The sequence below is a fragment of the Hyaena hyaena genome, unplaced genomic scaffold (assembly GCF_003009895.1).
Source record: "Hyaena hyaena isolate Hyena2069 unplaced genomic scaffold, ASM300989v1 scaffold_480, whole genome shotgun sequence".
Taxonomy (NCBI): domain Eukaryota; kingdom Metazoa; phylum Chordata; class Mammalia; order Carnivora; family Hyaenidae; genus Hyaena; species Hyaena hyaena.
In genome coordinates, this window is record NW_024081108.1 from 690537 (window position 1) to 704934 (window position 14398).

General features: G+C 35.9%; 1 protein-coding gene across 5 annotated transcripts in view; it reads left to right on the forward strand.

Annotated features, from left to right (window-relative positions):
• RAP1GDS1 (Rap1 GTPase-GDP dissociation stimulator 1) overlaps positions 1-14398 on the forward strand; it is a 179687-nt gene that overhangs the window by 140785 nt on the left and 24504 nt on the right. For 4 of the 5 annotated variants that reach the window (XM_039254241.1, XM_039254240.1, XM_039254243.1 and 1 more), the window contains 5 exons: positions 8472-8615; positions 9042-9173; positions 10491-10625; positions 11585-11710; positions 12486-12625. In XM_039254241.1, coding sequence (XP_039110172.1) covers positions 8472-8615; positions 9042-9173; positions 10491-10625; positions 11585-11710; positions 12486-12625 — 677 coding nt within the window. The remainder of the gene's footprint in view (positions 1-8471; positions 8616-9041; positions 9174-10490; positions 10626-11584; positions 11711-12485; positions 12626-14398) is intronic. The other variant, XM_039254242.1, reaches the window with a different exon arrangement.

The following is a 14398-nucleotide window of genomic DNA, read 5'->3' on the forward strand; positions in this document are numbered from 1 at the left end:
CCCAAAGGAGTGATTTGCAACACTTGGTTGAGAAGGGACTGGGGCAACGCCATTCTTCTCCCCACAACCACTGAGGTGGGGCCTCAGGGAGCGGCCAGCAGGACACAGTGGTGGCTAGACCTGCCTACACCAAACCACGCCCATCCCTGCCAGAGAGCTGTTTTGTTGTTTTTACCTGACCCTGGGTTTGCGTGTTTATTGGCTTTGTGTGTTTGTGTACTTTTGTTCCCTCTGTGGTTGTCTGTTTTCTTTTTCCAGGGCTACCTCAAGAAACAAGCCAAAGTACATATGGTGGGAAGTCCCAAATACCACTACGAGTAGGGAAACAAAATAACCAAATGCTCAACAAGAGAAACCAAGGGACACCATTCAAAGAACACTTCCTGAACAGACAGGCGCTGAACAGTCAAAGAGCCCTCTCTAATACAGCAGAACTCTCAGGGGCAGAGTGTACAACAAGCTTTTAAAATTAACAAGAGACAGAAAGCTAAACAAATAATGAAATGGAAGAACTCTCCTCCAAAGAAATTCCAGGAAGAAATGACAGCTAAAGAACTGCTCAAAACAGACATAAGCAACATAATTGAACAAGAATTTAGAACAATAATCATAAAATTAATCGCTGGACTTGAAAAACACATGGTGGACATCAGAGAAACTATGGCTACAAACACTATGGAGCAAAAATAGTTGTGATGCATTCAAAAATGCTATAAATGAGATACATAATAAACTGGAGGCGTCCAATGCATGGATTGAAGAGGCAGAAAGAATAAGTGATTTAGAAGACAAAATTATAGAAAAAGAAGAAACTGAGCAAAAGAGAGATAAACTGATCCTGGAACACAAAAGAAGAGTTCGACAGCTCAGTGATACAATCAAATGGAACAATATCCATATCATAAGAATTCCAGAAGAGGAAGAGAGAGGGAAAGGTGCTGAAGGAGTCCTGGAACAAATTATAGCAGAACTACCTCAACCTGGGGAGGGAAGTAGATGTTGAAATTCAAGAGGCACAGAGAACACTCCTCAGACGTAACTTGAATCGATCTTATGCATGACATATCATAGTGAAACTGGCAAAATATAAGGTCAGAGAGAGAATTCTGAACGCAGCTAGGGAGAAAAGGGCCCTAACATACAAAAAGAAACCTATCAGAATGTTTGCAGACCTATCTACTGAAACTTGGAAGACCAGAAAGGAATGGCAGGAGATCTTCAATGTGATGAATGGAAAAAATATGCAGCCAAGAATCCTCTATCCAGAAAGCCTGTCATTCAGGATAGAAGGAGAGATAAGTCTTTCCACATAAACAGAAATTGAAAGAATTTGTCACCACTAAACCACCCCTACAAGAAATCCTGAGAGGGAATCTCTGAGGGAAATTTTGCAAGGAACGCTGGTACCAGAGACACCACCACAAGCATCAATCCCACAAATGACAAATGACTCTAAACCCATATATTTCAATAATAACACTGAATGTAAGTGGGCTGAATGCTCCAAACAAAAGACATGGATTAGCAGAATGGATAAAAAAACAAAACCCATCTATTTGCTGTCTACAAGAAACACATTTTAGACTGGAGGACACCTTCAGATTAAAAGTGAGGGGATGGATAAATATGTATCATGCTACTGGAAATCAAAAGAAAGCTGGAGTAGCTATACTTATGTCAGACAAACTGGACTTTAAAGACAGTAACAAGGATGAAGAAGGGCATTATATAATAATTATAGGGTCTATCCACCAGGAAGAGCTAACAATTATAAATGTCTATGCACCAAATATGGAAGCACCCAAATACATAAAACAATCACAAACAGAAAATCTTATGGATAAGAATGTGCTAATAGCAGGGGACTTTAATACTCCACTTACAGCAATGGATAGATCAACTAGACAAAATCACTAAAAAACAATGGACTTGAATGACACATTGGATCAGAAGGATCTGACAGATAAAATTAGAACTCTACATCCTCAGGCCATGGAATTCACTTTCTTCTCAAGTGTGCATGGCACATTCTCCAAGATAGATCACATACTGGGACATAGAGCAGCCTCAATAAATATAAAAGAATTGAGATCATACCATGCACACTTTCAGATCACAATGCTATGAAACTTGAAATCAATCACAGAAAGAAGTCTGGAAAACCTTCAGAAACATGGAGGTTAAAGAACACCCTACTAAAGAACGAATGGGCCAATCAGGCAATTAGAGAAGAAATTTAAAAATATATGGAAACAAATTAAAATGAAAATACAACAGTACAAACTCTATGGGATGCGGCAAAGGCAGTCCTAAGAGGAAAGTACAATGCACTCCAGGCCTATTTCAAGAAATTAGAAAAAGCGCAAGTGCAGAATCTAACAGCTCACCTAAAGGAACTAGAGGCAGACCAACAAGAGCACCCCAGACCCAGTAGGAGAAGAGAAATAGTAAAATTCAGAGCAGAAATAATCAATAATGAAATAATGAAACCAAAGAAACAGTTGAAAAGATCAATGAAACCAAGAGTTGGTTTTTTGAAAAAATAAACAAAATTGACAAACCTCTAGCCAGGCTTCTCAAAAAGAAAAGAGAGCGCACCCAAATAGACAAAATCATGAATGAAAATGGACTGATTACAACCAACCCCTCGGAAATACAAGCAATTATCAGGGAACACTATTAAAAATTATACGCCAACAAATTGGACAACTTAGAAGAAATGGACAAATTCCTAAACACACACTCACTACCAAAATTCACACGGGAAGAGATAGAAAATCTGAACAGACCCATAACTAGTGAAGAAATCGAAACAGTTATCACAAATCTCCCAACAAATAAGAGCCCTGGGCCAGATGGCTTCCCTGGAGAATTCTACCATATTTTTAAAACAGAATTAATATCCATTCTCCTCAAGCTATTCCAAAAAACAGAAATCAAAAGAAAACTCCCAGACTCATTTTATGAAGCCAGCATCACTTGATTCCCAAGCCAGACAGAGATCCAGCAAAGAAAGAGAACTACAGGTCAATATCCTTGATGAATACAGATGCAAAAATCCTCAACAAGATCCTTGCAAATTGAATTCAACAGCACATAAAAAGAATTATCCACCAAGATCAAATGGGATTCATTCCTGGGTTACAGGGCTGGTTCAACATTCGCAAATCAATGTGATACATCACAAAAACAAAAGAAAAGATTAATACCATATGATCCTGTCGATAGATGCAGAAAAAGCATTTTACAAAATACAGCGTCTCTTCTTAAAAAAGACCCTCGAGAAAGTCAGGTTAGAAGGAACTTACCTAAACATCATAAAAGCCATCTATGAGAAGCCCTCAACTAACATCATCCTCAATGGGGAAAACTGAGATTTCCCTGTGAGATCACGAACACGACAGGGATGCCCACTCTCACCACTGTTGTTTAACATAGTGCTGGAAGTCCTAGCATCAGCCATAAGACAACAAAAGGAAATAAAATGCATCAGAATTGGCAAAGAAGTCAAACTTTCACTTTTTGCAGACACCATGATACTCTACATAGAAAACCTAACGGACTCCACAAGAAGCCTACTAGAGCTGATCCATGAATTCAGCAAAGTTGCAGGATACAAAATCAACGTACAGAAATTGCTTGCATTTTATACACCAACAATGAAGCAACAGAAGGAGAAATCAAGAAACTGATCCCATTCACAATTGCACAAAAAACCATAAAGTACCTACGAATAAACCTAACCAAAGATATAGGAGATCTATGTGATAAAAACTATAAAAAACTTATGAAGGAAATTGAAGAAGACACAAAGAAATGGAAAAACATTCCATGCTCATGGATTGGAAGAATAAATATAGTTAAAATGTCATTACTACCCAAAGCAATCTACACATTCAGTGCAATCCCAATCAAAATTGCACCAGCATTCTTCTCAAAACTAGAACAAACTGTCCTAAAATTTGTATGGAACCACAAAAGACCCCGAATAGCCAAAGTAATATTAAAGAAGAAAACCAAAATGGGAGGCATCACCATCCCAGACATTAGTCTCTACTACAAAGCTGTCATCATCAAGACAGTATGGTATTGGCACAAAAACAGACACATAGTCCAATGGAATAAAATTGAGAACTCAGAATTGGACCCACAAATGTATGGCCAACTAATCTTTCACAAAGCGGGAAAGATATCCAATGGAAAAAAGACAGCCTCTTTAACAGATGGTGCTGGGAGAACTGGATAGCAACATGCAGAAGAATGAAACTAGATTATTTTCTCACACCATACACAAAAATAAACAAAATGGATAAAGGACCTGAATGGGAGACAGGAAACCATCAAAACCCTAGAGGAAAAAGCAGGAAACAACTTCCTTGACCTCCACTGCAGCAATTTCTTACTTGACACATCCCCAAAGGTAAGGGAATCAAGAGCAAAAATGAACTATTGGGACCTAATCAAGATAAAAAGCTTCTGCACGGCAAAGGAAACAATCCATAAAACTAATAGGCAACTGGCAGAATGGGAAAAGATAGTTGCAAATGACATATCAGATAAAGGGCTAGTATCCAAAATCTATAAGGAACTCGCCAAACTTCACACCCGAAAAACAATCCAGTGAAGAAATGAGCAGAATTATGAACAGACACTTCTCCAAAGAGGCCATCCAGATGGCCAACAGACACATGAAATGATGCTCATCGTCCTTCCTCATCAGGGAAATACAAATCAAAACCACACTGAGATACCACCAGACGCCAGTCAGAGTGGCTAAAATGAGCAAATCAGAGGACTCTAGATGCTGGCAAGGATGTGGAGAAATGGGCACCCCTCTACACTGTTGGTGGGAATGTAAACTGGTGCAGCCCTTCTGGAAAGCAGTGTGGAGATTCCTCCAAAAATTAACACTAGAACTCCCCTATGACCCAGAAATAGCACTGCTAAGAATTTACCCAAGGGATACAGGAGTGCTGATGCAAAGGGGCACATGTACCCCAATGTTCATAGCAGCACTCTCAACAATAGCCAAAACATGGAAAGAGTTAAGTGTCCATCAGTGGATGAATGGATCAAGAAGTGGTGTATCTATACAATGGAATACTACATGGCAATGAGAAAGAATAAAATCTGGCCATGTATAGCAACATGGATGGAACTTAAGGGTGTTATGCTGAGTGAAATAAGTCAGGCAGAGGACAGCTACCATATGTTTGCATGTATAGGAGGATTATGAGGAACTTAATGGAGGACCGTGGGGGAGAAGAAGGGGAAAAATAGTGAGGGAGAAGGAGGGAGGCAAACCATGAGAGACCTTTGAATGCCAAGAACAAACTGAGGGCAGATGGGATGGGGGCAAGGGGAAGGGGTGTGATGGGCATGGAGGAGGGCACTTGTGGGGATGAGCCCTGGGTGTTATATATAAACCACCTTGACAATAAACTATTTAAAAAATGTTTTAGATAATATAAGAATTAAAAAAACCATAAAAAAAATTTTTTAAATAAAAGAATATACCCAGAAACGTGCACATGTGCACTAGAAGCCATTACAGGAATGTTCTTAGCATTATTTATAATAATGAAAAATTAGAAACAACTCCTATCCATTAACAGTAGAATATTCATATAATGGAAAAATGTATACTTACAAAAAGGAATGAAGACAATTATAACCAGTAGTGTAGATGAGTCTTATAAATATTGAAAGCAAAAAACCAACACTGAAAAAATATGTATTGTAAGATTCCATTTATATAAAGTTCAAAAAAAGGTAAAATTAAACTATAGTTTTTAGGAATGCTTATTTAATGAAACAATGAGGAAAAGTATGAATTTGATTATCATAAAAATCAAGTATTTTAGAGGGCAGGAGGGAAGAATATGTGATAGGGAAAGCTAATGCAACAACAGGCTTCCTGGGATGTTGGCAATGAATTTCTTGATCTAGTTGCAGCTGCCTGGTGATTTCCTTAATAATAATTGACTAAGCTAATATGTATATTACATACTTTTCTGCATTTGTGGCCTTTTTCACCATTTAGAAAAGATTTTAAAATATATATACCTACATAGATACATATTGTATACATACATACATATGCAAATAGTAGTTATAAAGATAGATGTCCTTAGGCAAGATGGTGTTAATAAATGTGTGCTGGGCTGTCTGCCTTGCCAGACTGCCTTGCTATTCCTCCTTAAAAAGGCTATTGAAGCCTCCCATATATATAAGCCTCCCTCTTACAGTCAAACTGTAAGAGGAGAGATCTGTAAATTTTAATCTGGACAGATTTAAAATTTTTAATGCCTTAGATCTTATTCTTTAGGCAGAAACTTGTTTTTCATCTCATTTGGTGGTTTGGCCAAATGAAATTTTTATGGTGACCTTCAGTCAGTTTTATGCCATAGAATTACCTGTAACCATTCTTGGAATATGTCAAAATAACAAAGTTTTTCTTATATGTTTTCTTCTTTACTATCTTCACTTCTATCTTATACTTGTACAGCAAATTGAATGATACCTTTGAAAACTTGTTTCTGGACTATCCTAATCATATCATCCTTGGTTTTCCTTATATGCAAAGGAGATATTTAAATTGGGATTTGTATAATTCTAGGTTTTTAGGAATTTTAGGGTTTTTTATCATGGCTTTGATTCTAGTCCCCACACATTTCTAGCCCTAGCATTCTGTAACCAAGGAAACGCCCTACTTTCAGCATGGCACAGTACAAGTGTACCTTTTAAAAACATATTCTAGTTTGAGTATTCTGTGTATTCTAACGAATATCAGTGATTCTGGTGTTAGGGGGAAACAAAAATAAATTTTTATATTTTAACATTGTCTGAAAGAAAATGTCAATTATAAAAAAGATCTTTGTTTCTCCCAAATAATAAACTGAAGCTGCCATTGCTATATATGTGTACATTATATAGCCAAGGGAAACCAATGGCTAAAATAAAATCCAACTAAAAAATAAAATTTAAGTTTCAAAATTTCTGTGTAGCCAGTTTCTAAGGTCAGTTGATCTGCATTTATCATAAATGGTATAAAATATTCCCAGAGTATTTAGGTAGATCAGTTTAGGCTAAAATACAAAGATGAAAGAGGTATATCTACTCTAATGAGTAAGACAGATATGAATGTGAATATAAAATCTGCAATTAAGTAGGTTCTATAATTAAAAAAACTTAAGTTATTAGGGGTGCAAACAATTTGATAAAAGAGCTTGCTATGAAGAGAATTTTTAACAATATAATTGGAATGTAAAATTGCTGTTAAAATGCCTTCACACTGTTGGTTATCCATCAGAAAGCTCAAAAGTCATTTTTTTCTTTCAACTTTTATTATGGAAATTTTAAAACCCATTCACGTGTAGAGAGAATATAGTATAATGAACCACCATATATCCATCACCCAAGCAAACTTGAAATTAATGAACACCTGAAGCCCTTTTTAAAAACACGGCTTTTAAAGTTCAGAAAGTTATAGATTTATTAACTACCTTAGAAAAATAACATCTAGGGGCACCTGGGTGACTCGGTTGAGCATCTGACTTTGCCTCAGGTCACGATCTCATGGTTTGTGGGTTCAAGCCCCGTGTCGGGCTCTATGCTGACAGCTCAGAGCCTGGAGCCTGCTTCAGATTCTGTCTCCCTCTCTATCTTCCCCTCCCCCACTCACACTCCATGTGTGTGTGTGTCCCTCTCTCAAGATAAATTAATAAATGAACATTTTAAAAATTAGAAAAATAACATCTATACAAATATGAATCCAAGTATATACTTACAGTATAGTTTGAAATTTACTTAGAGCACTTTTCAGTAACTTCCTATTCAGATGCCATCAGTGGATAAGTTTTTACTTTATATAACAACAGCATATACGTTTTATTTTAAACAGTGTATTTAATAGTATTACTTTTTAAAATTTTTTAAATGTTTTTATTTATTTTTGAGAGAGAGAGAGAGAGTGAGCAGGGGAGGGAGAGTCAGAGAAAGGAAGACACGGAATCCGAAGACAGGCTCCAGGCTCTGAGCTGTCAGCACAGAACCTGACGTGGGGCTCGAACCCACGAACGATGAGATCATGACCTGAGTCAAAGTCAGATGCTTAACCAACTGAGCCACCCAGGTGCCCCAAGTGTTACCTTTCTCAAACATGAATGTAATATCTAGAATAACAATGGAGTGCTATTACTTTCCTTCAAAGCTGAGAATCAATTTGTTTAGGTGCTGCAGGCATTGTAAAATGTAACCTCATGTCAAGTAAGAAAGAAAAGTGAAATAAAGCTTTTGTGCAGATAAGCTGCACTGTTGTATAGTTCCTTTTGAAACTGAAATCTTTGAAGACATATTATCTGAACTCATGTATTTTCTTGATTTTTTTATAATTCTTCATAATGGATCGCTTATACTAGAACTTCTGTTTCATCTCAAGTTTTGGTTATTTTGTTCACATTATGTTTTAGATGCTATTAAACTACAGCTGGTGGAAGCAGGGCTGGTAGAATGTCTACTAGAAATTGTTCAGGAGAAAGTGGACAGTGACAAAGAGGACGATATTGCTGAGCTCAAAACCGCTTCAGATCTAATGGTTTTATTACTTCTTGGAGGTGAGTTATAACTTAAGTCAACCTAAGAACATGATTATTAGGTTTTTTTAATGTGTTGTCTCTTTTATGAACACTGTATATATTAGGCATTTTCTCATTTTCGTGCCTCATTTAATCCTGATGTAATGATTTAAAACCTTAAACACATCATGGAGAGAAATGGGAATAATGAACCCGGAAAAGAAGAGTCTTCACTATCTTAAAATATTTAAAGAGCTGTCATAGGACAGCTGTGGCACTAAAAGCTAGATGGCTACTTGGGACTTAGACTAGAAAATCCTACACTTTTTTATAAAAGGAATCATTCCTTTTCCTTTTATGAATTATCATTTGTGAAATATGTGGTTATCCAGTTGGATATTCACTTATGAATATGGATTTGTTACTCTTATTTCTTTTCCTTTTATCTGTTTCATTTACCTCCAGATGAATCCATGCAGAAATTATTTGAAGGAGGAAAAGGTAATGTCTTTCAAAGGGTGTTGTCCTGGATTCCATCAAATAACCACCAGCTACAGCTTGCTGGAGCATTGGCAATTGCAAATTTTGCCAGAAATGGTAAGCATATTATATCATCCTTTTAAAATCAGATGTTCTATTTTTTTTTTTTTTTTAAGTAAGCTCTACTTCCCAACATGGGGCTTTGACCCTAAGATCAAAATTCACATACTGTACTAGCTGAGCCAGCCAGGGACCCCTACTTGGTGATCTTTCCAGCAAATTATATATTCTGTGCAATTTAAGTGCTGGCAGTTTAAAGATCATGAACAGTGATTGTAAAGTCCTTCTTTGAGTACTCTGCACTTTAGATATCAGTAAATTTGACTTGCATTCTAATGTACATTTTATCTGGGAGGATATGCTGTCTTGCCTGGTGACTTTAAGTTTTTATTTACTTATTTGGAGAGAAAGAGAGAGAATGAACAGGGGATGGGCAGAAAGAATGGGGGACAGAGGATCCAAAGCGGGCTTTGTGCTGACAGCAGCGAGCCTGAACCCATGAACCATGAGATCATGACCCAACCCAAAGTCTGACACTAACCAACTGAACCACCCAGGTGTGCCCCACCAGCTGATTTTTAAATTTAATAGTCTGAGTATTATTTTTAGGGTTATTGTTCCTTCATTTATACCTCGATGCCCACAAAACTGAAGTGTGAGTAGTCCTCTGGTTTAGGGTAGAATATTTAATTTGTTTAATAACATTTCCAAGGCGCCAGAACCTCATGTTCATTTCTGAAGTCTGGAGCTTCTACTATTCAGTCTAGAAACTCATACTGTGTCTAGGAAAATGGATTCTTTTTGTTTTTAGTTTGAATTTATCCTAATGTGAATTGTATATCATAATGGATGGCTTATTTCATTTTTATTCCCTTACTTTGAGGATGATCATTCACTCCTTAGTGATGTAATTAGGAATAGTAAAATATTGGTAATTGTGGAAGCTAAATGTGAAGTAAATAGTGAGTGGTTCACTATAATATTCTGATTTATACATATTTCAAAAATTTTGTCATTGAAAAATAACTTAAACATCAGTCATGGTAACAAAATATGGAGTTCTGTCCCTGTAACATTGGCAGAACTTAGGCCTACTTGACTATAAATGATAATTATTGGTAGACATTTTAAGCACGTGGTTTCTATTTACTCATCTACTAATATATTGTTGGGCTCTATGCTAGAGATTTTTCTGGTCATAACTTCTCAGCAAAGAAAAAAAATCTATAAATCTGATGGGAGAAAGAGTTGGAATTCATTTTATTTTCATGTAGCTCCGTTTTCCCTAATGTAGACAATGGATAGGCATCACTATTATAAAATATTTATAGATATTTATAAAGAGGAAAGAAAAAATGCTTTTGTTTTGTTCAGATGGAAATTGTATCCATATGGTAGACAACGGAATTGTAGAAAAACTTATGGATTTACTGGACAGACATGTAGAAGATGGAAATGTAACTGTGCAGCATGCAGCTTTAAGTGCCCTCAGAAATCTGGCCATTCCAGGTAAGACTTAAGAATGCTGAGCAACTATAGTAAGAAATAAGATCATTGTTTGGGGAAGGTATTTATTTTATGTGATATGTAGACCTGTCCTGACCAAGAAAAAAAAATCTTCAAATTATTTACATTTTTCTCACTAATAAATAGAGATATGTCAAATAAATTTTCTAAGACTATATATAAGCATTAGTGTTGTATTTGTTCAGATCATTCAAATATTCCGTTACCTTTTGTAAACTCCTAGATTTTGATCATATTGTATGGGTAAGCTTTTTTAAGCATCTTCAGTTGAGGTTAGATAATGGTATCGTTTAATAGAGGGTCCTAAAAGAATGACTTAGGGGTAATTCCCCCTGTATATAAGCAGATATAATTTTTAAAAACAGCCTAATGTGTCTATGGATTAAAGGCACTTTGAGCCATGAAATCAAATTTTCATGGTGAATAGTACAGGAGATAGTTAAAGCTGTTACTCTACTTTCTAAAAACAAATTTCTGACTAGGTGAAATAGTTTAACTGTATGAAGATACAATCTATAAGAAGTCCATTTGGTTCATATAACAGATTAATATTGTTTATTAATCCCTAGAATATCTGTAGTAACACAATTGGATCAAGAACAGAGGTAAAAAGAAACATTTATTAAATTGAGGAATTGTGCTCTTTGTAAATAAGAATACAACATTGTCAGAGCTCCTTTTCAAATTGTTAAGTGTTTTGAGGTTAGGTTTAAAAAGCCAGTATGTATGATTTTGTATATTATGCTCCTACAGACAAACAAGATAACTACCCCCACCCCCAGTCCCATTCTTAAAAATACACAGAAAAGCAACAAGTCCTTTTAAATAGAAAAGTGTAACATGGGGCATTAAAAATAATAATAAATGTATATTGAATGACTATCATCAAGAATGCTAGCACCATTTTAACTATAGTCTTTTTCGTCTCTCTTTCTCTCTAGTTGTAAATAAAGCAAAGATGTTATCAGCTGGAGTCACTGAGGCAGTTTTGAAATTCCTTAAGTCCGAAATGCCCCCAGTTCAGTTCAAGCTTCTGGGAACATTAAGAATGTTAATAGATGCACAAGGTAAAAGAAATGCTTTCCCAGGGTACATTTTGGTATGACAGTCAATGTGCCTTAGTTGAAAAGGACTTGTTTTCAGCTTTGAATATTATGTAATTATAAAGATAAATGACAAATAAAAGGCAAAAAGAGATTGGTTTTAAAGCTTCATTCATTAATTCCCATGCTTGGTTATAAATGACTTTAATGGAAATTACGTTGCATCTCTTTTTATTGTACATATAATCCTGGTTTATCACTGATTCATTAGCAGTTCTGAAGGATTTTTCTGTGTTAGTATTTCATACCCATTTTTACTTTGTCTTAAGAATCATGTTGACATGATTAGAATGAAGAATATGCTGACAGTCAAAATTTTTTTTAATTTGTTTTGCAAACAAGATCATCATTTTTCTCTACAGAAACAACCATGAAAACTACTCCATGGAATGACTTATGTTTATTTACTTATTTCTAACTTCTAAACCTTTGTCTGTATTGATTCCTCAGAATCCTTCTAAATACCCTTTGTTATAGTTTGCCAGTACACAGACTACCAGACTGAACCATAAGAGTGTAAAATTATATTTTTGTATTTTGTATGAAAGTCCACAACTTTATAGAAAAAGCCAAACAGTCCATCAGATATGGAGTATCTGCAGTTCTTGCTTAATAAAATCATTGTGTTGTGGTTTTTAGATGTATGATTTTCTTTCACATTCTTACAGTCTGTACCAGGTACTTCAGTTCGTTGCCTGTCAGTGATTGTTTCCTTTGTGGTTTGCCTTCTTCCCTATAGCAGAAGCTGCTGAACAACTGGGAAAGAACGTTAAACTAGTGGAGCGTTTGGTGGAATGGTGTGAAGCCAAGGATCATGCTGGTGTGATGGGGGAGTCAAACAGACTGCTGTCAGCCCTCATACGACACAGTAAATCAAAAGTAAGTTCCAGAGGAAGCCATTTGCTAAAAAACCTGCAAGTGGTCCCTTTGGAAACTCAATATCATAGATTCTATACATACGCTTGCATTTTATTATTTATATATAAATACATTACAGGCATACCTCAGAAATATCATATAGGCTCAGTTCCAGACCACTGCAAGAAAGTGAAAATGCAATAAAGTAAGTCAAATGAATGTTTTGGTTTCCTGATGCTTATAAAGTTGTGTTTATACTATAATCTGTTAAGTGTGCAATAACATTTAATAAAATCATTTTTATGCCTTAGTTAAGAAACGCTTTATGCCTAAAAATGCTCACCACCATCTGAGCTTTCAGGGAATTGTCAATCACTGATCATACATCACCTTAACAAACATAATAATAATGAAAAAATTTGAAATTTTGTGAGAATTACCAAAAAGTGATGCAGACATAAAGTGAGCAATCTGTTGGAAAAATGGCTGATAGACTTGCTTGACACAGGATTGCCACAAACCTTCAATTTGTAAAAAACACAGCATCTGTGAAACACAATAAAATGAAGTACAACAAAATGAGGGATGACTGTGATCTAGAATTCTGAAAACAGAACTGAAGATTGAGCTTTTTAACTAGTTCTGTTCCATAATAGTTAAGAGTAAGGCTTTGGAATCAAACAGAGGAGTTCAGGTATTATCCCCACTATTTACTTGGTCAAGTGTCTTTCGCATCTCAGTATCTCAGTGTTAATACATTGAGGAACCTGGGATAATACCCACCTGAAAGTGTTGGGAGAATGATTCAATGAGATCACCTATACAAAGTGCTCATCTGGAATGTAGGACATAATAAGCAATCAGTAAGTGGAATCGCTGTAAATGTTATTATTTTTACCACTACTCTCATTGTCAAGCATCTTTGTACCAGTCACTGACCAAGCTAGCTAACGATATTAAAAATTAAATGATATCTAGAGAGTATATGGTGCCCTGAACTCACAAAGTTGGATGAAATCCATTCTCATAGCAGTGTCCAGCCTAGCTTGTATCTGACATGTGGTTGATAACCTATGTTTTTTCAGTCAATGATCAAATGAATTATTTTAAAGATCATAATGGTTGGAAACTAGGCCAGCAGTTTAGCAGCTGATTTAGTATCTGTATTATATACCTTTTATTTTTTTTGAAGGCTCTTTTCCAAAGTGAGCCTTTTGACTGTTTCACTTAAGTCCATGGGAAAATGCAACTTCTTAACCAAATCTTGGAACTAAAGCCATTAAACTGCTAGACTAAATTGAGATATGAGGCTTTTATGCTAATATTTATCACAGGTTTCCCTTTCCCTCATCTAAACCCCTGCTCCTTCTTCCCCCAGCAAAAAAGCTTCTCAGTACCCATTAAGCACCCATCATCATGTAGGCGCTTTGAAAAGACAAAACAAACATTACATTATACTTTTCTAGGCATGGCTGTGTGTGTATAACAAAAAACAATTTTCCCCTAGAATCTAATTTTTGTTAATTTCAGGGTTTTATTTAAATTCTAGTTAGTGTTAACAAAAGGGGCGCCTGGGTTTCTCAGTCAGTTAAGTGTCCAATTCTTGATTTTGGCTCACGTCACGATCTCAGGGTTCGTGGGTTCAAGCCCTACCTCTGGTTCTACACTGACAGTGCACAGACTGCTTGGGATTCGCTTTCTCTCTCAAAATTAAATAAACTTAAAAAAATTAAAAAACAAAACAATTTCCCCCCCTATAATCTTCCTTTTTTTAATTTAAATTTTTTTCAAATT